Source organism: Corvus hawaiiensis, chromosome 1 (assembly GCF_020740725.1).
Source record: "Corvus hawaiiensis isolate bCorHaw1 chromosome 1, bCorHaw1.pri.cur, whole genome shotgun sequence".
NCBI classification, from domain to species: domain Eukaryota; kingdom Metazoa; phylum Chordata; class Aves; order Passeriformes; family Corvidae; genus Corvus; species Corvus hawaiiensis.
In genome coordinates this window covers 71,188,038-71,210,445 of record NC_063213.1, presented here as the reverse complement: position 1 = coordinate 71,210,445, position 22,408 = coordinate 71,188,038, and the positions used below count along the sequence as shown (strand labels likewise).

The window sequence follows — 22,408 nt, the reverse complement described above, 5'->3', positions numbered from 1 at the left end:
TCAGGCCTGTGTCAGGTGTCAGCGACTTATTTCCTGGAGATGTCTGAAAACACAACCAAAGCCTATCTAGCAGGGAACTTAGCTCCTGCTATGATGCAGATAGGACATTGTACTGTATTTCCATGACTAATGGTTGAGAAGTTCATCTAAACAAGCCCAAAAATGTCAAGTATTCCTGCAAAAGACTAGCAGATTGTACACGTGGCAGGTACCATGCACAGGTGGCACGGACAGATGGAAATCCAGCATCACCAAACTCGGAACTGACATAACAAAGCAAAGAAGTATCCTTGAGTATTTATCCATCAAGTTGGAGCCTCTCAGGTAAAAAGGCTGCAAAGATGCATAAACAGAAAATGTCACAAACCAGCAACCTAATCAAAAAGCTCCCATCAGAAGGGTGTGTGTGCATGCAGAGGTAGGGAGGGAGAGGAAGAATTGTAATTAGGTCACAGGGACCAAAAGATAAAAACAGGACAATCTTATCTAATACCTGGGCTGTCACTACACAAATGCCAGGACAGAGGATGAACGACCAATTAAAAGAGTCTTTATGCAGCTAATTAGGATGACAGAGGACTTGTGGAATAAAATCCCTAGATTAGTATGTTAACAAAAAACTGAAGAAAAATTGACGGGGTATAAGCACTGAAGCTACGCCACAAGAGCTACCACAAAAGCTGCCTGCTCAAGAATAAAAGGAACAATGTTTTGGTAAGAATTAATTATCTGCTGGAATAGCAGCACAGTATGAAACAAACAGACCACTGAGTTCTTGCAATAGTTTACGTAAGTTACAGGAATAGCTTTAAGTCAACCATGATTACTAGGGTGAATCTGGTTAAGACCAAAAACATGTATGGAAGCCGATCTTGAAACAAGCTTGTCATTCTGGAGGAAGGAAAGAGTAAACAGCAAAATGAAGATGTTCCTGCACATTTCAACAAAGTCAGAACTATTAAATAGCTTCCTGTCAAGATAATCCTCAAAAGAAAAACAAAAAAAAGTGGAATATTCTTCTTAAGAACACTAAATAAACACCAAAAGTAGATCAAAATACATGACCAGAGAATATTCAGCAGCTTCTTTGCTTCAGTTGACAAAAAGAGCAAATTCTGGCAGGCAAGAATATGAAAAAAGCAGATTCCAGAGTATCTCCCTCAACTACATTTGTTCTGCTCCACTAATTAAAACAAAAGCATATAAGTATATTCAAAGATATATTTCAAGCAGACTTGAAAAACCAAACCAAATGAAAAATGTAAGGGATTTATGGAAAACTTATAAGTTTTGTATGTTTTTGTTATGGTAGACAATGGCAAAAAGGCAACACGTAAACCAAACAACTCTGGAACTCGATGTCAGTCAGGGAATGTAGGAAAAAATACAAGAAGGTAATTTACTGAGCTATTCTAACCCTGTAAGTATGTTGCATCAAGAGATACACCACAAATGGTAGGAAATCCATAACAATGTCAGTGCGAGGAAACCATCTGTGAAGGACACGAGCACATACACAAGTGATTTAACTGAAAAATTATTTTACACACAGGAAAGAAAATGACATTTTTTCATATTGCAGTCAGAGTAAGCAGTAACACCAGAAGGTATGAAAAAAATTTGTAAGCTAACCAGCCAAAGATCAGACCTTGTTAAAAATGTACAACTTATTTGTCCAGTATTTACAAAGGTTTTGATTATTCAAAGCAAATACAGCCTTTCATGAATTCTTTCGAGTATTTTCAATTAACACTGAAAATTAAGAAGTGATTTTGCACACTCCCTCATTTGGCTATCATCTACTATGGATAACTTGGCCAAGAAGCTTGGTGGTACATGTTAATTTGTTGTCATTTTACAAAGACAGCAAACCAAAAAATTGCCCTTGTAGCTGCAATTCTAAGCAGCAAAGTTTATTTGGAATATATTTCTAGAAACAACTTTCAACATCAAATATTAAAGGTTCTGTTACAGATGTCATCTGAGCAAGCAGCAAGATGTAAATTTAAAACATACAGTATATTTTTCTTTTTCATTAAAGACAAAAGATTACACAGTTAAGCATATGGAAGCCCATAGGACAAATCAGCTTACCACAAAAAGGAAAAAGAAAAAAACCCCAAACCTAAAAAAACCCCGTTCCTGAGAATTTTAAGATTGCAAGATTGCAGCAAGGACTCTCATTTTTAAAAAGGTCAAGCGACAAACATTTCAGACAGTGGCTTCAAACCTCTGAACGACAGCCATGCTAGTATGTGGCTCACTTCTGAAGTGTTCACAAGAGAAAACTACAAATGAGATTTTGCAATGAGGATTAAGTTTTAAGATAGTTGCCCGAACCTACACTGGAATTCCTGCCCTCACCCACTCCCTCTCCTGCCATCCCCCCAAAAGCTGACAGAAAGATTTGCAGCACACTGATTCACATTTACACATTCTGATGTAAGACAAAGGTAAAGCTGTGTAACTGAAGGATCTTGGAAAAAATTTTTCATCACGTTAGTAAAAAAAGCTCAGCACCTTGCAGATCAAAGAATATTTAACTATTTTGTTTGGCTATTAAACACAGAAACAAAAGTCTAAGAAGATAACAAAGCAGTAAAAACTTGAACATAACATTGAAGAAATACTCAAATAACATAACTGATGTTGTACTACAACATTTTACTTCATTTAAGTACAGAAAATGTCACCCATCCTATGATTTATAAAGTACACAAAATAAGTACATAAAAGAAACCAAACCCCATCAAAAGATGATCATATATGTCCATATATACATAGAACATACACACCTAAAATGTGCAAATTTCTTTTAATGCAAGTTAAACAAAACATTTGCAGGATAGAGTTGTACAATGATAATGGAAGATAGATTTCTACATATCCTAATGGTGTTTCCTATCTACAGCCAGTGCAAACTTACAAGGCACAAACTCAATGCTGATGCTGTAGTGTTGTAAGTTACATTCAGGCACATCTCCATTTGCAGTTCTGCAGGAAAAGAGCAATGGAAGTGCTACTTCTATACTAAACTGCCAGCCTTCTCTCACAGTTTAAGCAATAAATTGATGTAACCTATATGCTACAGTTACCAGTGGGATTCTGGGTTAATTTATCCCTGGAAAGGCTGTGGCTAAACATCTGTCCTAATCTCCTTACATGTGAAAGTATGCTATTTCCCAAAATACCTACCAGACATTCTCCAAAGACTACATATACCTTGCCAGCCTCAATGCGTGGGATCTTACAGGGTATTACTAATGCTTTTTTCTAACTTCAGTCAAAACTTCTGCAGGAAGTGAATCCAGATTTTAAAAACCAAAACAACAAATAAATCCAAACAACCCCCCCAGAACAGCCAGCAAAACACCTTCTGAGTTACTTGCATTTAACAAACTTCTGTTAAATTGCATAGTGACAGTGTGTACCAGCTAGTAAAGAGTTAAAAACAAAAGCTTGCTGTTTAAGGCAAAATTTTAACACAGCATAGCAGAAAAAAGCCAAATAACAGGTCCATCAATATTTAATCTAAGTACTGGCCCATGTAGTCTTATCCTCACAGTGTCTTCTTTCTTACTTTAACAGCAAACCCACACTTGCAGTATGCTTGATTAGAAAATTTTGTTGTGTTTTCCTAAATGAAATGAGAGCAATTAATATGTATGCTGATTGACTGATACTGAAAACACCTGACAAATATGTTCTCTCCCACCCCTTAAAAAGGTTTTTGACTTTACTGGGAGTTAAAAACTCACTGGTATCCAGGTCTAATATACTACCTAAAATAGAACTAGTAATTTAAAGCTTTCTAGTATTTATTAGACATTACCACATCACTTTGCTGTCTCACCCTAAAATTGCATTTTTGTATTATTTTTCAATAGAAGACATTTAATAGACATCTGAGGAAAACAATACAATATAAAAGCTTAAGGGTCTTTGCAAAGGTATCTTCTATTCCTTCTGCAAAGTTAGAAGGGAGTGATTTTATTGGCATTTATTTGAATTGCCATCAATAAAGACACAGGAATACTTTAAAAAGTTCTAACACTTCACACATATCTTTGGTTTAGCCTTCCTGACCAAAGTCTTCTGTAAACTTCTTTAACTTCTCCAGATCCTGTTCATTAACTGTTGGTTTTGTGCTACTGAGCGACATGAGCATATCGGCCTGTCAGAACAAAAACAAACAAGTGTTTTCAGAAACAACTATAGGACCACTGCTACCAATTTTGCTGCCAGGATAAATATGCATTAAAAAAAAACCATTAAGAAGTTCCTATTTACACAAAACTTTAAGTAAGCCTGAACACTTCTGCGCAGAGGCAGCATTTTAACCCTTTGAAGACAGACAACGGCAAGTGAGTTTTCCAGTAACAAAACCACAACCTCAGGTTTAGGTTTAAGCCACTCATCCATTCAAGTTTTATTCATCCCTTTTTTGAAAAGAACTGAACTTCCTTTTTTTTTTTGGTCAGTTACTGTTTTCAACCTGTGATTAACTACAGCAGATTAAGTGGAAAATAATCAGATGTTCCCATGTACTCTTCACAGTCCAGCAATGTAGAACAGTAGTTTGTGATTCATCTCTAGCAAAGTTTTACTGCTCATGACTGATTATTTCGGTCTCTTCAATTCAGTCAATTTCCTAGATAAATATCCAGATGTGAGGAAAGGGAGTTTAGAAAATAATTCATAGGTCTATGAAGTTGAAAGCAGCAGTTAAAATACACTGGGAATAAAAAGGGGAAAGAAAATTCCTAAGAATTCCTAAAAAGAATCAATTCCTAGCCAAGGGCAACTGAAGAAAGTAGATGCCCAACACCTCATATTACTATAAAATTATGGGTAAATCCGAAAGTTAGTATAATGATTTTCTACATGTGGTATTTGTCTCATCAGACTAGAGGCACCCTGCTTAAAAAGAACTAAAGCCTTATCTTTTAGGGACAAGAACTGATTTTGGACACTGAAACAGCTGCCTTTAGTATATCAGAGCCCAAGTACCATTAGAAGCACACTAGGACTGCTGTCTTTAATTCCAGGAAAGATTAAAAATCCAATCAGACCATGCAGGGAGAAGTTTTAGGGCATGCCTGCACCTGCATAAATCCTTTTCTACTTCCTCAGTATGCAAATACACACAGGAAATTCTTTTCTGAAATACAGTGATGGTTCTGTTTACAAAGCAGTGCCTGTGATCCCCATGAAGTGCATTGATTTCTTTCATTCCTTACAGGACTGTTTGCACACAGGAAACTACAGCAGCAGATTTGTTATGAAGTGCTTCCCACAAACTTTGTACTTAAATTCAAAATTTTCTTCTGCTGCTCTTGGGGAAAAATACAGAATGAGTGTCCAGCAATTATTTTTTTTCTTAAGCAGTGAACTAAAATTGAAAACTGTCTTACATATTTTATTCCCTAGGCCAAAACAAGTATTTTAATATGCACAAAAAAAAAACCAGCAGAAAGAGCTGTATCACCTATGATGAATTTTAACCAAAACTACCATTACATCCAAAATCTTCTTAGATTTTGGTTTCATACTTGTATCTATTTCATGGGCAATATTTACCTACAGCACATCCCTCCCCAATTTACAATGAATGTAATTTTCTGTTTCCCAGTATTTATGCCACAGTGATGAGAAGAAAGTGTATCATGGTGCAGGAACCCTAAAGGTTTTGAATGAATAAAAGCCAAGTGAAAGAACAGTGGAAGAGCCAGATACTGTCTGTGGATGAGAGGACGGCAGCTGCAGGCCAGCAGACAAGAATAAGAAATGCTTATCAGGGATAGACAGCTGTCTTTTTCATAAGCATGCCATACTGCAGTGCTGTATGTTGAGAATTCAAATGTTATCTGGAACGCCCAGCATTTCTGAAAACAAACATCTCATCCAATTGTCCTGAAAAGGACTCTTTACCTTAAAGCCTTTTCAGAGTTGTGCAAGGCAAGAAAGAAATGCTACAAAGAATACCTACCATGGAAACTTTAGGCTCCAGTAATTTATCACTTGGGACCTCCATCCATGTCATTTCTATGGCTTCAGGATCACCTGGAGAGCAGGGGGTGAATAAATCTACTATTGTATTTGGATTAAGCAGTGATGGTCCTTTTACCTAAAAATAAGAAAACACTCAGTTTAGGGGAGTTATTATTTTAAAGACAGAAACCAGAAGCTGAACAGCACCCTAAGCAAAAACATTCCTTGATTTTATGCAGATGCCCTACCCATTGGGAAGACATGGCCTGTGAAAGAGAAATTGTACAAGTGTACTGGTATTGTTCACCTTGAAAACATGCAGATGTAGCCAGATACTTAAATTCACTTCAGGTCAAATCCCAGAAGCCACGTCCTCATAAGGGTGAGGATTTCTGTGGAAAATTGACATGCCAGGAAATCTGCTTGGAGAAGACCACCCTTCCTGGTCCCTGGTCACTTCAGGAGTTCATTCGTCACTCGTTAGCGGCTCTCTAAAAGCTTCCCAGAGCGTTTCGCTCTGACCCGCCGCGTTCCCAAGCTCCCGGCGCCTTTCCCGGCACCACCCGAGCAGCGCTCCGTGGGACACAGCGCCACCTAGCGGGAGAACAAACCAGCCTCTCTTGCCGCCCCAGGCAGACGGGCAGACCCCAAAAAGCTGCGGCGTGTCTGCTCCCTTCCCGCAGTACACTCCTCACTGCCCGGCACCGACTACTGCTTCCCCTCGCCGGTACCCGCAGCACCACACACCCCCGGCAACTCGGAGCATATGCAGAGGTTGAAGGACAATACACTAACTGGCTATGGACAGAACAGGATTTGCTATTCCAAACTGCATTTAGAGCAAGATGCTGGAGAGCAGATTGTAATATTCAACATGCACTCTGACAGGCTTGCATTATCAGTATGGCAAGGAAAAGTTTACAGTTAATTACTGACAACTGAGGAAAGCTCTGCTGAACTGAGGCAAGCTGTCTGTTATAATGCAAATAATAACTCTAAGATTTTGCTTATAAAAACAAAATCACATCCAATTAAAGCATTAACAATACAAGTGGAATCAACTTGGCTTATGTCAGAGCCTTCAAAATATTGCAGTTGTGGGTTTTTTCCTTCCTTTTTTTTTTCCTGAGCAAAAATAAGTAAGATGCAAGAAGTCCTTTTGAAGTTGTTCTGCAAACTGTGACAACTGAGGTTATTTCATTGCTCCATGGCAAGCTGAAAACATGCCTCAGATTGTTCCAAATTTGAACAAGATGCTAAAAGCTAATAGCCCTTTAGCCAGAAATGTCCCTGTCACTTAAAGACAACAGATAAATAATTCAGACATCACGGCTTAAGGGAAGCAAGCATCTGAAAAATCCTTGATATATCAAAATAACTGCTTATTTATCAACAAATACAGTTTACATCAGATTGTTACTCTGAGCTGTCCCCAGAAGTTAAACTTACTGTCCTCTCATATTCTGGACCATACTGGATTTAAGTGTGTCTTTCTCTTTGAATCTTAGGCTGAGTGAGTTCACTTGAAGAAACTACATTGAAAAAAAAGAGCCTATCTTCAAAGTGAGTGTAGCTGCTTGGTTCAGGGCCCTTAACCCTTTTATGTCAGGTTGAGCTACTGCTAAAAAAATTGTAATTGTAACTGAGATGACAAAGAACTGCTGCCAACACAACATACATGGTACTCAACAGCTTAGGATCTAAAATTTTTCCTACTGCACCCACTCTTTTGAAAAGCAACAAATTAAAGCTTCCTTTTACAGCAATTAGCACCTCTGCAGAATATCCTGATCCACCTTCACCCAAGACACATGAATTTCTGTAAAAATCAAACTTTGCACTAAAAATATTAACAAAAACTACCTTTAGTCTGGGTCTACTTTAAAATATGCTACACAGCAAAATAAAATTTTATTAAACTGATACACTTGTATCTATTTTAACCTCTCTTTATAACCATTGATATTACTATATCAGTATCTTTTATTTTTCATTTAAGAGTTTAATAGTTTACAGGGAACAATTAATTTAACTGAACAAGCATCTGTGCAAATTTTCCAGGGGAAAGACATTCCCAGATTTAATGGATTTAGACTGGTGGTAAAGAGTGCCAATTGGTTCTTGTTCAGATAAAGTTTCTGAGATCCAAATATTGTGAAGAAATGTTTAAGTCAGTACATAGCATGTAGAGGTAACTGGGAGATAAGCCAAACAATATAAATAGGCTCTTTGGTGTGCACCTATATAAAAGTAAAGTGGTTTTTACATTGCAGCAGTGTAAATGAAACACAGACTTCGCTCGGTTTTGTTGCATCTTCACTATTGTCACAAGTAACACCGACTCAATGTTTCTACCAGGACTCTACAAGAACCCTAATTTTTTCAGTTTCAAAAATACGCCAAGTAAACAGAATGTGCTTAAGCATAATCCATCTGTTCTCAAGTGGATGAGGGATACATTTATTTTTTTTTCCAACATGTTAAGAACCACTTAAATTGAAATAGAAAAAGGGCACTTCTGTAACACTGCCATTTCAGTCAAACTGCAAACTGAATGCTTTTTAACACACTCTAGAGACATTAAGAGTCAGAGCATGAATATTCAGAAATCAGGTCCACCAGACTTACAGCAGGACCTAGGGGCCTATGGGGAAAGGAAGAACAGTTCTCCCCAGTCAATAAAAGGGACATTCATAAGCATGCAGTATTACCTCAAACCAAATTCAGTTTATTTGCAAGGAATTTTCAAATTAAGACTGTTCTTATAGATGAAATAACTTGAAAAAATTTAATTCCTACTTACTTTTTTAAAGTGAGTTGCTGATTGCACTTTTCTAACAGGCTGCATCAGTGCATCACGGACAATGATGCTTATATCTGCGCCAGAATAGCGCTCAGTTTTCTTCCCAAGCTCTCGAAAATCTGATTCTTTTAGGTCATTTGGAGTTGACCCAAGGTGAAGCTTGAACATTGCAGCCCTGGCATGGTCTTCAGGTAAAGAAATATAAATACGCTTCTCAAACCTGGTTTAAAAAACAAAAAACCAAAGTGTTCCCAAGATGCCAGCTCATGCAGGTGCACACTGGAAAGAGCTCATGCAAATGAGTATATAGTTTGATCCTAACAGTATTAGAAAGAAGCAGTTTCAGTATAACAAACCTTTAAAAAAAAAAAATCTGAGGCAAATATTCGGCAACCTATTCTCATAAATAATACTTCAGTTAGCATAAGCTAACATCCAGAATATAGCAACTGCTTCCTTTACATTACAAAACCCTTCTCCTCAGATGTTTTTCCAGCAGAGTTTGAGTCTAAAAAGAAAAAACTGAGAGGAAGGAATCTTTAAGTCTTGAAGTGTATTTGAACAGATTTCACACTCAAAGAAAGAACTGCCTGATAACAAGTTTATGCAACAACTTTCCACGGTCTCCAACTAAATTAAGAAAACACCATAGATGGAAGTAAATTTGAAGTAATTCTCAAGAAAACATTGGTAACTGCAGTTCCTCCTTTGAAGCTGCATCTGTTCTCAGAGTGGAGATTACCTCCCACACACAAAGTAAGAGCAACTCCAAATTCTGCTGAACACAATTAACCTGATAGACATGACAAAGTGGCCCAAATCCATGAAAAATTAATTTTATTACAGCCATTGTTGTACAAAAATTCCTTTAAGTCTTGTGGACAAGAGCTAGGGAATTTCTCTTTCATGTTGCCGAGAATGAGAAAATGGTTTGGGTTGAGAGTGACCTTGAAGATCATCTAGTTCCAACCTCCCTGCCACAAGCAGGGACACCTTCCCCTAGACCAGCTTACTCAAAGCCCCATCCAACCTGGCCTTGAACACTTCCAGTGATGGGACATCCACAACTTCTCTGGGCAACCTAAACCCATCTCCTTCCAGTTTGAACAACTGCCCCTTGTCCTGGCATTACAAGCCTGGGAAAAAAAAAACAAGGAACATCTTTCCATCTTTCTACTAAGCTCCCTTTATAGATTGAAAGGCCACAATAAGGTCTCTCTGGATCCTTCTCTTCTCCAGGATGAACAGCCCCTACTCTTATAGCCTGCCTTCAGAGGAAAGATATTCTGATCACTCTCATGGCCCCCTTTTGGACCCACTCCATCAGGTCCATGTTTGTCTTTTACTGTGGATCCCAACCAAAGCTGGAAATTCAAAGATGGAATTTCAAGAGTGACTTGAAATTTTCAGCAACACCTTCACCTCTATATCTGGCTCATACAACACTAGAGTCATACAGATGGGAAGTGACATCTGGAGGTCACCTGGTCCAACCCCAAATCAAATTGAAGTATGGTCAGTTTCAATTAAGTTTATAAATAAAAAACACTGTCAGTCACAAAAAACCAATGATTTTTAGCCTACAAAAATGGCCATTATCCAAGCTGTGTCCTCATCACAACATAATCCTATTTGTCACATAACTGTATGTGTCCTCTGCTTGCTCTGCAGCTCAGAGAAAGATCCAACTAATCAGGTACAGGCAGTCCTGTATCTGCAAAAGTCCTTTATCTGCAAAACAGTGGGTAAAAATCACAAGTTACCCCTGACCAGGAGAAAAACATGGTGTTTCTGTGTAAGGTTACACTTCCACGAAAGAACTCAAGCTACTCACCAGTTTGTTTGCAGCTGAAAAGAAAAGCTCTACCCCCTCTTGTCCTTCTGAGGTGTGTATTTTCTAACTTGTCCCCCAAGTCCACCAGAAAACTAACAAGCAAGCACAAAACTCTGTTTCTTCAAGCATAATCATCTAGCCAAGAAATCAGATAAACTACAGGGCCAATGTAAGAGTGAAAAACCTACCTCTCTAAAGGGGCAAGGGGCTATTAGTTGGGCTAAGTGCACCTCATGGAATTGAGTCGCAGAACATTAACCATGTCTGCAAATATGAGCTGGATGAACACCTCGAGTACTCTCTGGCCGAAGGCTCACACCAGTTGAGAATTTCACACCATGAAAAAAATGCCATCATACCTTCTCCTGATAGCAGAATCCAAAACCCAGGGTATGTTTGTTGCTCCTAAGACCAAGATTCCTTCATTGTCAACACCAACCCCTATATCAAGGCAGAAATAATTTCCTTGTTTAGATGATGAACAGAGACTGTTTTAAAAAATCATCAAAATTTAGTGGGGTGGAATGTATTTTTAGTGTTCTCCTACAAGCTACACTTAAAAATACAGATCTTAATTTCTCTGTCTGATTCTGAAAACCAAATAAACTTACCTTGCATCTGGACTAGAAATTCTGTTTTTATCCGTCTAGCAGCCTCACTTTCATTTTCACTTCTTGACCCGCACAGGGAATCTATCTCATCAATGAAGATGATAGAAGGTTTGTTTTCTCTGGCAAGCTGGAACAAGTTTTTCACTAATCTTAAAGAAGGAAACAGCTTTAGCTATATTAATAATTACAACAGCAGAAACACGTAACTTGAGATTGTGATACAGTCATTTCCTTTAGAGAAAGAAAGAAAAAAGGTGCATTAACATAAAGCTACTCAAAGACACAACATTCTTCCAGCTCCAAGACTCAGAATTAGAATGAGAGAGCCCAGCATAATGAGAAAAAAATTAAGAGTGCTCCAGGCATGACTTTTCAAGATAAAGCCCTTTTTCAGTTTACACTTCTACATGACAGCCTGGACTATACAAAACCACCACTCTAGAAAGCCTTTTTCTTTTGAATCTTTCTCTTAACATTTCTAACTTAAATTAATTCTAGAGATTTTGTAAGATGTAACATGTATATTTACTTTACACAACTTTATTTACTAAATAATTTTTATATGACAAGAAGCATTGGTTTGCAAAACAAACAAACAAAACAACCTAAAACAAACCCCAGAATACTTCTAGCCATCTCTCATGAACACATTTTACTAGGTTAAAAAAAATACGACTATGCTGGGAAATTCTTCATATTACAGCACTAAATCTCAGGCAATAATCTCAAATAAAGTCAAACATAAAATCTAATGCCAAGCCAGTTCTGTATTCCTTTTGCAATAGAAAAGAAGCAGCTTAAGGTTTCCAGCTTTCTGGGGAAAAAAATAACTCAGTTCAAACACTTTATCTAACAGCCTTTCTTCCCCATTCTATCAACTTTAAATAGCGTTGCTCAGTTGTCCCACACTTCAAACTATTAAAGCATGGTTGTGACAAGTATGCTTATCAGTATATGAAAATCCTTTCCCCTATAGAACCAGAGCTTTTGATTAATTCAAGAAATCTCTTTTGGAAGACTAAATGGACAAATTCCTGGACTTCTAGACTGCAACCAACATGTCACTCCTGGTCTTCTGGTTTCCTGGTGTTCTTCACATATCACATAGTGACAAATGAAGACTTAGCATAGGGACCCACAAAATTTCCTTTCATGGCTGCTTCTGTCCTTCAACCTATCTTTGCAAGTCTCTTACTTCTTTCAGATTTTGTTTGAAATTGGGATGAAGTAAAAACCCACCTCTGCATGGACAAAGAAATGCCACATAGCTGCTGGGGAGATGCCAAGAAGCAATTAACTCAGCACTTCAGACTGATACAGTGTACAATCACAGCTGAATTCAGAAGGGAAATGAGCTCTGTGGTGCTCCCAAAATCTATCTTGAGCACACAAGAGAGTTTCTCAAAATGCAGCACATAATGGTATCTTTATATGGCACTGCAGCATGAAGCACAGAAAGACCTGTAGTTTGTTTTTTAAAAGACAAGACTATTCCCTCAAATTCTTTACAGCAACTTATCTCACTCTGTATTACTTTCTTATTCACAATGTTTTCCTGGACCTCTGGCAACTCCAACTTACTTTTCACTTTCACCTAACCACTTTGAGACAAGGTCAGATGAAGATACTGAGAAGAAGGTAGAGTTGTTTGCTTCTGTTGCCACAGCTTTTGCTAAATAAGACTTTCCTGTTCCTGGTGGTCCAAATAGAAGAATTCCTCTCCAGGGTGTTCTCTTGCCTGCAAGAGAGAAACCAGCAGTTTTCAAAATAGTGTAGAACAACTGAACCTATTTTTTGATTATGCTCCCCTAAGGTGCTCGCTCGGAGGTTTTCCGCATCTACCCATGAAACTTCCGTCAGATGGATCCCAATCTCTTTGTTAAGAGCTCGGCTTGAGTTTGTGATACATGGACACAACACACTTCACAGGCCCCAGTGTCAGTCCTGACTGGCCAATGGTAAATAAATGCTGTAATCCTGACCTGTAAACAGGTGTGGAAATTTAATGGGCAGGATGACTGCTTCTTTAAGTGCTTCTTTGGCACCTTCAAGGCCAGCAACATCACTCCATTTGACATTTGGTCGCTCCATAACAATTGCTCCTGTAAGAAAAGATTGTCTAAGTTAGTGATGTACATATCTTTCCACAATGACAACAAATTCCATTTGGTGAAAAAAAAAAGAAAAAAAAATCTATGCCCATGTCTATCCTGAATAAAAACAAGGCATTTCTAAGATGATAGAAACACTGAACTCTGTTAGTCAAATGGATGTTATTTTCACAGAAATCTGTCACACTGATATACCACAATAAATCTTGGATAACCAGAATATTCCTGAGTTAGTAGAAGTCCTGGCACCATCTCTTCACTAAATCACCACTGCACTTCCCAAAAACCTAAAAATTTCATTTTAAACAATGAGCTAGCTGCACTAACTCAGGATTTTTAAAGATTTTCCAGCAGATGAAGTAACTTGTTGGGTATCTCCAGATGTGCAGCAAACAAACGGATCATCTAACAGGAAAGAGGTGTGACAGGTAGGGCTGAAAGCATCAGAAAGGTTATACGGATCCTCCTTAGCTGCAGAAGTATTTTCTTAGTCAAGGCACATTCTCTCAAAGTTTAGCACCAAGTCTCATCTCCCTCAATCAATGAGTTCAGCCAGCTGAGCTGCAATTTAGCCTTCGCTTCAGATTGGTTAGTCTGACATGCTAAAAATTTAGTCTCAACTACTTGTAGATTTGGAAGCTTGGAACTCAGCTAGTAATTGAGTATTAAATCTTGTAATCCTAGCCACTACTTCTGCTATCTGAGATCAGATTCGTGTGAGAAGAAACAAAGTCTTTATAGTGAGAGACAGGATAGGAGTTCAATATTCATCAATTTTCTGCCAGTTTTAAAAACCAGAACACTGTCCCTTATAACTGTGCACAGGATTAAATAAATGTGCAGAGAAGTAGAAAAAGCGCAGTACAGTTTCCAACTGAGATATGACAGCTCCTGAAATTACACAGGTACAAGATCTGGTAAATGCATTTGATCTTTGTTACAGTCGAAAACAGGAGAACTATGAGGTTTCTTCAGATCCATAAGCACCTTCTGGTAACGAAGTTCTGAACAGTTCTTCATTATTAAAGGGAAATAAATATCTAAAAAGCCTCCTTTTTACTGCATACACAACTGCTGGTAGCTGCTACATGTTGCTTCACTGACTGTGTTCTGTATTTGAATTCAAAAACCCAAACTATGCTACTGAACTGGGAGAGCATTATCACTGCATATGAGAAAATGCTACCTGTTACTATAAATGGGCAAGAATCCATGTTTTTCACTTGTAAATGTGAATACAAGTCTTTTTTGTGAAAACAGTCCTGCTTACACTAAGTATTTGTATCATCATTTCCTTAGCCTCTAGGCAACACACTAGTGCACAGTGCACTTCAGAGTAAAAACTACTCAGTTTAGCCAATAGCTACCTGGGATTTTGCAACTTCTGTTGGAAAATGCTAGCTTGATAGGTGATACAATTTTAACATGAAGCACAGGGCGCAGGAGATACATTTCAATATGGTCACTGTGTAAGTTCATGGCACATAAGTCCATTTACTTCCATAAAGACTATGCTTTTGCCTGTAAAGATTACATACTAGTTGAGCCACTTACAGACATTAAGTTAATCCATAAAATTTAGATGGCAAAAATATAGGAACTTGCTTGACTGAAGTCACCACTATTTAAAGAAAAGGATGCTTCAAATTACCTTGAAGTTGATTCTGTAGCTTCTTTTTTTCAGGGTCCTCTGATTCCCCTTCCCCATCACTGTCATTCCTGATTTGGAGACAAAATGTTGAAATATAGTAAGGGAGACTTCTGTCTTACGATAAAAATCAGAATGCAAAAAGCAGAAAACCCACCAGGCTGAGGAATCAAAGAAACATTGAGATGCTTTCAGACCTCTACAGGTTTACATGATTGTAGAAAAGCAGAAGTACACTTTTCTATGATTTTGTTCCAACTCACCCTCCTTTGCAATTTCAACTTCCTCTTATGGGTCTGAGACCTCTTAGCACTTCTACGTGCTTTGAGCCAGACTTTAGGAAACACAGCCCTTATATCCAGCAACACAGAGGTGCTAGAATGGTTTGTTTGTAGACACTGGCACTTGTCCTCTATCTGGACTTGCAACAGGACTTGGCTAATTCCATCTAGTACTATGAAACTCTCGTCTTACCAGAGCAAAGAAAGCTGGAAGTTAAAGAAGGAAGAGAGACTAGATAGTGAACAACTGGAGTGGAGGTCATAAAAATACACGTAGCCTGGGTGGTATTACCATTTTCTTCCATTATAAATAAGCAGAACATGGTACATGTCAAAAAATAAAACTGATGAGATGAGCAAACAATGAAAAAGACTGAAAATCAGGTAAAGTTTTAAAAGACAACTGAGAACTTTAGCTATTCAGGACTCCTAAAAATGGCAGTCCCACCAGAAGGTATCATCCTGAATCCTTCCTCCCTCCTATCTCTATAAAAGCAGTAGCAAATGCAAAACAGGCTGGGCTTGTTTGGGTGGCTCTACTTGTTCAACTTTCTGATATGCAAAGTGAGAAACAAATCTAAGAGAAGGGAAGCAGCGGAGAGACCAGGCAGCAGCCAATACATTAGAGGGATTCAGTCCACCTTACAGAACTTTATCCTACATAGGGCTTTTCATCTCTTATCAAGTGTGAGACAGATCAAACTCAGTAACCCCAGCAGTCATCAGTCTGAAATTATTTTCTAGTTAGTAGGTATTTAAACACAGAAAAACTTTAAAGGTCATCAGGCTCATTGCCATTAAATCCAATAATCACTGGATTCAGCTGTTAGTCTGAAGCAACTTTCATTCTTCAGTGAATTTCCTTTGCAAATGTTCACATCTTAGTAAACAAGCACAGAAATGCTTTGATGGTAATTCATGTTATTTTTATTAACCCACTGTATTTCAGAATTAGAAGTCATGTGAAGCATTTCAGAAACATAAGTTAAAATGATCTTTGAATAGTTGAAGTTTCGAATAAGCTGAGTTCAGGACGTATTTTGCTTTACCTTCTCCAAAAACATACCCTTTTCCTTCAGCAGGACCAGACTCTTTAACTGGTTTTGGTGCAGTTTTTTCTCTCTTTTTCAGATATTCTTTCAGCTTTTCTGCTCGGTCCAAGTATTCTGTACATTTTGCTCTAATGCTTCGTTTTGCTTTATCACCCTGTGCTTCATCTAAGAGTTTGAAGAGAAACAATTTGTTAACAGCAAAACACATGTGCATCAATCAAAAAACAAGACTAAAAATCTGTCTTCTTTATCTCTTATCAACATACCTCTCTCAGGGCTCACCACATAACCAAACATCTCAACTACTCATTTTTCCACTATACCTTGGAAAGAACTGACCAAAAGGATGTCATCGTGTAACAGTGATCAAATATTCACCTGAACATTGCCTTGGCTTAAAATTTGACTCTAAGAGGATTAAGGACAACAGCATTGGAAGCTTTTCTGTCAGCCTTTCAAGCTGCTAGACATTGCCTTAATAACTCCTTTGCTAAAATAGCTAATCTAGAAGCTGCTTGCGCTAGGCAATTTTTTATTTAGAAGCATACTTGATTCTTCCATAGGCCGTTAATTTTAAAAGATAAAGAAACATTACATAAAACATTTGAAAGAACTAGGTGTGTTTCAACAGCCACACTGTTCTCATAATCACTATTATAGTATTTCAAATCAACAGTCAAAATTTAACATGTCAGGTTTACGTGCTAAGTTTCCAAAAGTACATCAGTATTGTTAAAAGCACAGAAAGTGATATTCTGTAAGATTTAAATGGACAGGAAGTGATAAACACAGATTATCCTAATAATAAAGGACCGTAGAGAAAACAGTATTTTTTTCAAATCATGAAGATCTGTAAGTATACTTTCGTCAGGCAAGCAACCCAGCCCACTTACATAAGGGCTGTACCTACATTAAGAAAGCCCACTCCTTGCATACAAACACTGAATGTGACACAAAAGGTACACAGAACTGTGAAAAGGTGTAAAATAATGAGAATATGGAAACCGAAGAAAAATTGTTACATAGAAGTCCATCTCATACATTTTCTTGGCCAAGATAAACAGCAAGACTATGACATTAAGGAGCAAAAAATGCCAGCAGAGAGGCTGTAGAAGGGCAAGCAGCATGAATTAAAGGAGCAAAAAACACTGCAGATACAGCAAAGACTTAATGTGTAACATGGTTTTCAGCACAACAGAAATACAGGGATCCCTGTACTTATTGTCGTATTTCCTCGTGCAGTGGCCAGCTTGAAACACTGCTACAAAAGTCCAGAGGAGAGACAGCAAACATCTGCCTCCTGTCTTAAAAAAACCTAAAACAAAACACAAGTAAAAAATAATCTGATTTCTTAAAAGAATGGAGCAAGCACACAACACAGTAAAGGCAAAAGCTGCAAAATATATGACCTCAGTCAAACTACAATTAGCAAGTATCATCTGTTGATGAGAGCAGAAATTTAAATACTGCTGTCAACATAAGAGAATACTCTTGAGCAATCTGACGACGAAACTCTACGTAATCATCCAATACATCCCACTTACATTTAACAACATGGAGAAAATACTGCACAGCATGTTGGTACAAGCGGAAGGCTTCCTCATAGTTTCCTGCTTTATCTTCTTGTGCTGCCTTGGTAGCAAGGTCTATTGCTTTCTGTAATACAAACAAATGATTAATTGCTGTGTATTTTCCATGATCAGAGACCATTTAAGCTGTTACAGTTCTTTGATGGCCAGTTTTTCTGCTCTTCAAAATTTACCCACCCCCCAAATTTGGGGGCAATTGATTATCCTAGGTGGTTTTGTACAAGACACAGTATTTCCTTTTATGAACAGCAGGATTTACAAACTGCTGAAATTGACTAGCACACAAAAAAATGCAAGTGAGAAGAACAAGTTTCTGGGTACTAAGCTGGAACTAATACTATTTTGTCTATGCAGTTTTTCTTACCAATCTCTTGCATTTATTATGGCAGGATCTGGAAAGCCATTATAAGGCTTGGGTTTTTTTTATCACAGACCTAGACACTTTGAACTATGGTACAGATGTCCTGTTTAGGGCATGGTTTAGTGATACACTTGATAGTGGCTGGGTTAATGGTTGGATTCAATCTTATCCAACCTAAACAATTCTATGATTCTATGACTGATGACATCAGTAAACCTTGTAAACAGCAAAGTCAATACAGGAAGTACTTGACTACAACCACTGAAACTAGCACTATCTATGCTTGGAGACATCTTCAAAGAACAATTTCTTGGCTTCTCTAGAAGGATTTAGGTTCTTGATATCCTAGTGAGAAACTCTAATTATCACTCCAGTGGGAGAGGAGAACCCCCCCTCCCCCCTGCAAACAGAGACCATACCCAAATCTCGAGCATCAAAAAGTTCTATGAGAAGCTACGAATGGATTTTTAATTTATTCGTTCAGCTAGTTTCAAACAAATCTGACTGTGGTCTAAGCCACTGCATTGCACACACTGCCCTGTGGATTTATTGGTATCACAGCTATTCCGTTGCTCTGAAGTGCTTATTACTTTTTATTACACTTTCCTCCTTGGAATGCCCATACTACTTCAAGACAATTAAAACTGTCATTTTGACCACTGGTTCATGCAAGTTAGAAAATCAGCCACAGTTAACCAACACCAACTAAATATTCTGTAGTCCCTCACCTATTTTTTTCTCATGTGGTTCCTTTTCCTAAGCATTGTTAGTATGCCCAAGATGATTGTGTAATGTCAGGGAGCAGGGTTGAGAGCTTGAACTGCAGCAAGGAGTTTCCATTAGGCATTCCAGTACAGATACTTTTGCCACTATCTAGACACTGTGCTGTGTTTCAGGCAGAACAAAGCAAGTGAACAATAGCCATGAAAGAAACAGCAAAATATTGCATTCTACTGCTTTGTGTTGCTGCCTTGGAAGCAAAGATCATCTCAACAGATATACCTGAAATCAAAGGTATTTAAAAACAATGAACCAATTAAACAGACTCTATGTCTCTGTTGTGGCAGGTGTTGGAGCAAGCATCTGTTTCTTTGGAACAGAACCGAAGTCTTTCCTTTTTGGAGAGGCCAGGAGCTGATAAGCAGTTTCCCAGGTGTGAATTGACAGCTGCCTCCTTGCCACCCATTTTATGCTGATTCCCTTACGCACCTCTGTGAACCATTCAAATCTAGCAACAGAGCAAAAATTAACCCCCCAAAAAGTTATTTTCATATTAAAGTTCTTAAGTCCTGTCATCGACTTTAATTACCACGGGGCAGCCCAATAATTCCTGGATCCAGTACAACAAAGACAGTGATACACGTGACATTAATCCCAAAGAATAAATGGCACAGATCACGTGCTGAAACAGAACTGTTTTCTCACAGTTTTAGCAGGTGATCTTTGCCTGTTCCTCTGAAATAGGCAAAAGTCTGCATCACGTATGTCCTGGTTTTGCTCTCTTTTTGTAAACAGCCAAAGACTATTACCTGGCTATTAGATTGTCAGCTCTAATACTTCATTACATCGGCTGCATCTTAGCCTGTTACTGTGAAGAACATCACTGCTATCAAACAGAAAATCATTATTAGAAAGTTGTAAGAACTAGGGCATAGATGACCAGCTCTAACTATCCCTGAGGCACAAACTATGTTTTATCAGGCCATGGGTTTATAGTTTGATGAACATCACCCAAGGAAAGAATGTCAGCTTAAAGAGGTGTCATTCTTCTCCTGCTTATTATAGATCCTGTAACATCTCTAGCTTTGCCAATGCAAACATCACACTGCTAGTGTAAACACTGCATACAGAAATGATCGTGGTTCAAAGAGCCGAAAACAGGACTGTTTGGAACGCACTTATTTCACTTCGGGATCTGTTTTGCTGGCCAGCCGCAGAACCGATTACGCAGCCCCACCGAGGGTTAAAACAAGCGGAACAGCAGAGCAGGCAAGGGCTTCCTACAGCCACCAGCAGCTTACAGGCAACACAAGCCAAACCACGCGTTCAGGCCACAAGAGGCAACAGCCCTTCCCGGGCGGACACCAGGCCCCGCTGCCCGCGTCCCGCAGGCTGCTGCCCCCAGGGACCCCCTTCCCAGGGACCCCCTTCCCAGGGTTTCAGCGCCCGGCGCGGTGAGGGCTAACCCGCAGGGCTCTGCCACCCCAAGCCGAGTGCCCCTACGCTCCTTGGCTGCGGCTGCCGCGGCGCTCCCGGCGGCGCCCCCGGCCCGCTGAGCAGGAGGCGTCCCTGTTCCCCGGCTCCGCCCGCAGCCCCGGCCCGGGACACCCCCGGCCGCGCTCCTTCCTGGCACCGCCCCCCGCCCGCCGCCGCTTGCCGGGTCCGCCCCGCCCCGGGCAGGCCCGGCGTCCCTCTACCTGCAGGTTGCCGGTGTTGGCCGCCATGGCGGCGCGGCGGAGGGGAGGGAGCGGGAGGAGAGCGGAGCGGGGAGCGGGCCCGGCTGCCGGTGGCGCAGCGCCCCTGCCCCGTCGCCCGCAGAACCGAAACCGCGGCCTCCGCGCCGCTTCCGCAGCGAGCGCCCAGCGCCGCTTCCGCCTCCGCTTCCGGGCACGCCCCGAGCGCCCGGCCCGCCTCCGGCCGCGGGTGCTCCCCGGGCCAGCGCTCGCCGATAGGGTGTTTGGGCTTGGGAGGGATCTTGGAGATCACTCAGTCCCACCCCACTGCCAAGGCAGCGTCACCTGGAGCAGGTGACACAGGAACGCACCCAGGTTCGGTTTGGAATCTCTCCAGAGGAGATTCCACGACCTCCCTGGGCAGCCTGTCCCGGTGCTCTGCCACCCTCAACGTAAAGAAGTTTTTCCTCATGTTGAGGTGGGACTACTTGGGTTTTGGTTTAGAGCTGCTGCTCTCCATCCTGTCGCGGGGCACGACCAAAAAGAGTCTGGCACCATCCTCTTGGCACCCGCCTTGGAGATATTTATATGCATTAAATAAGATCCTCTCTCAGTCCTCTCTTGTCCAGACTAAACAGGCCCAAACCTGTTTAATCAATTCTGACGCAGTCATGAGCAAGTGTCACTCACCTATGGGTTAGTAATGAAGATCAGGTGACGTGCGATGCTCACAGAGTGGGGAGGAGGAAGTGACTCAACACACAACCAATTACAAACCACTTCTGGAAAGCCAGCTTGCTGTAGGCGTGTGGGGATGTCTGCTAAGTGCGTGCCGTATCTTCCCCTCTGGTACTTTAATTCCTTTATGGCAAAAAAAAAAGAAGTATCTGGGATAATTAACTATAATAAACCCCATTCTTCCAAGTACCTCCAAGTTACCACAGTGCGGGTTTGACTTAATAATTCCAGTGTAACATTCTTGATTTTATTTTGTAATAAAAGTCCACTGAACTTTTTTAATACTGTCAGTAGGCTGTTCTGGGCAGAGGGAAAAAGGCATATCCACAGTTCCCCCTGTACCAGGGAATGTTGTGGTAATCTCTTCATTAAGTCATCTGGTTGGCAGTTTATTTTGGTGAGTGTCCTCACATGTTGAGGATGCTTTGGTTGATTTTTAGATATGGTCAGTAACAGCTATTCTCCTTGGCTTGACTGCAAATGTGTAAAGATATGATGTAGGAAAGATTAAGTCTTGTAATCAGGCTTTGGGAAATGAGATGGTAAAGAGAATTTGCCACAAAAGACAACTGGAATTGGCCAAAGCGAAAGGAGAGATGATGATTTATTTCTAAAGGAACCTTACAGCTGTGTGCTCATCAGGATTCAAGTGTAGCATCGATGGTAGGAAGTGCTCAAGAAAACTGTGGGTTAAATCATGTACATCTCTTTCTTTCTTATTCCATCTTCAAAGGATGAGGCAAACCTATTCCTTTTACTCTTTCATGGTAGATTATACCATTATGAAGCCTTTGGGCTACTTTTAACCTTCTTTTTTATTTAAAACAGGCTACTTCCTTGGGGTATCATTTTCTTTTTGGCTTTACCTTCTCCTTCTGATTAGCATAGCAGAGTATTCTCAGATACATTCCTGATGCTAGTAATTCCGTCTGTGTCATCTGTACCTGTGATTTTTAATCCTTAATGTTATATTTAGTATTTAGACTTAGGTCTAAA

The 22,408-nt window shown here is 39.7% G+C and overlaps 1 protein-coding gene across 1 annotated transcript; it reads right to left on the bottom strand.

The window, feature by feature from the left end:
• Positions 1–1,879: 1,879 nt before the first annotated feature.
• On the bottom strand, positions 1,880–20,873 carry VPS4B (vacuolar protein sorting 4 homolog B). The gene is made up of 11 exons (XM_048310637.1): positions 20,699–20,873; positions 17,876–17,987; positions 16,346–16,496; positions 15,002–15,069; positions 13,222–13,341; positions 12,821–12,977; positions 11,240–11,388; positions 10,988–11,069; positions 8,795–9,014; positions 5,990–6,127; positions 1,880–4,174 (listed from the first exon to the last, which is right to left on the bottom strand). The coding sequence occupies exons 1-11, from the start codon at positions 20,723–20,725 to the stop codon at positions 4,073–4,075; spliced, it is 1,326 nt and encodes a 441-aa protein (XP_048166594.1). The 5' UTR covers positions 20,726–20,873; the 3' UTR covers positions 1,880–4,072.
• Between the last annotated feature and the right edge of the window lie 1,535 nt (positions 20,874–22,408).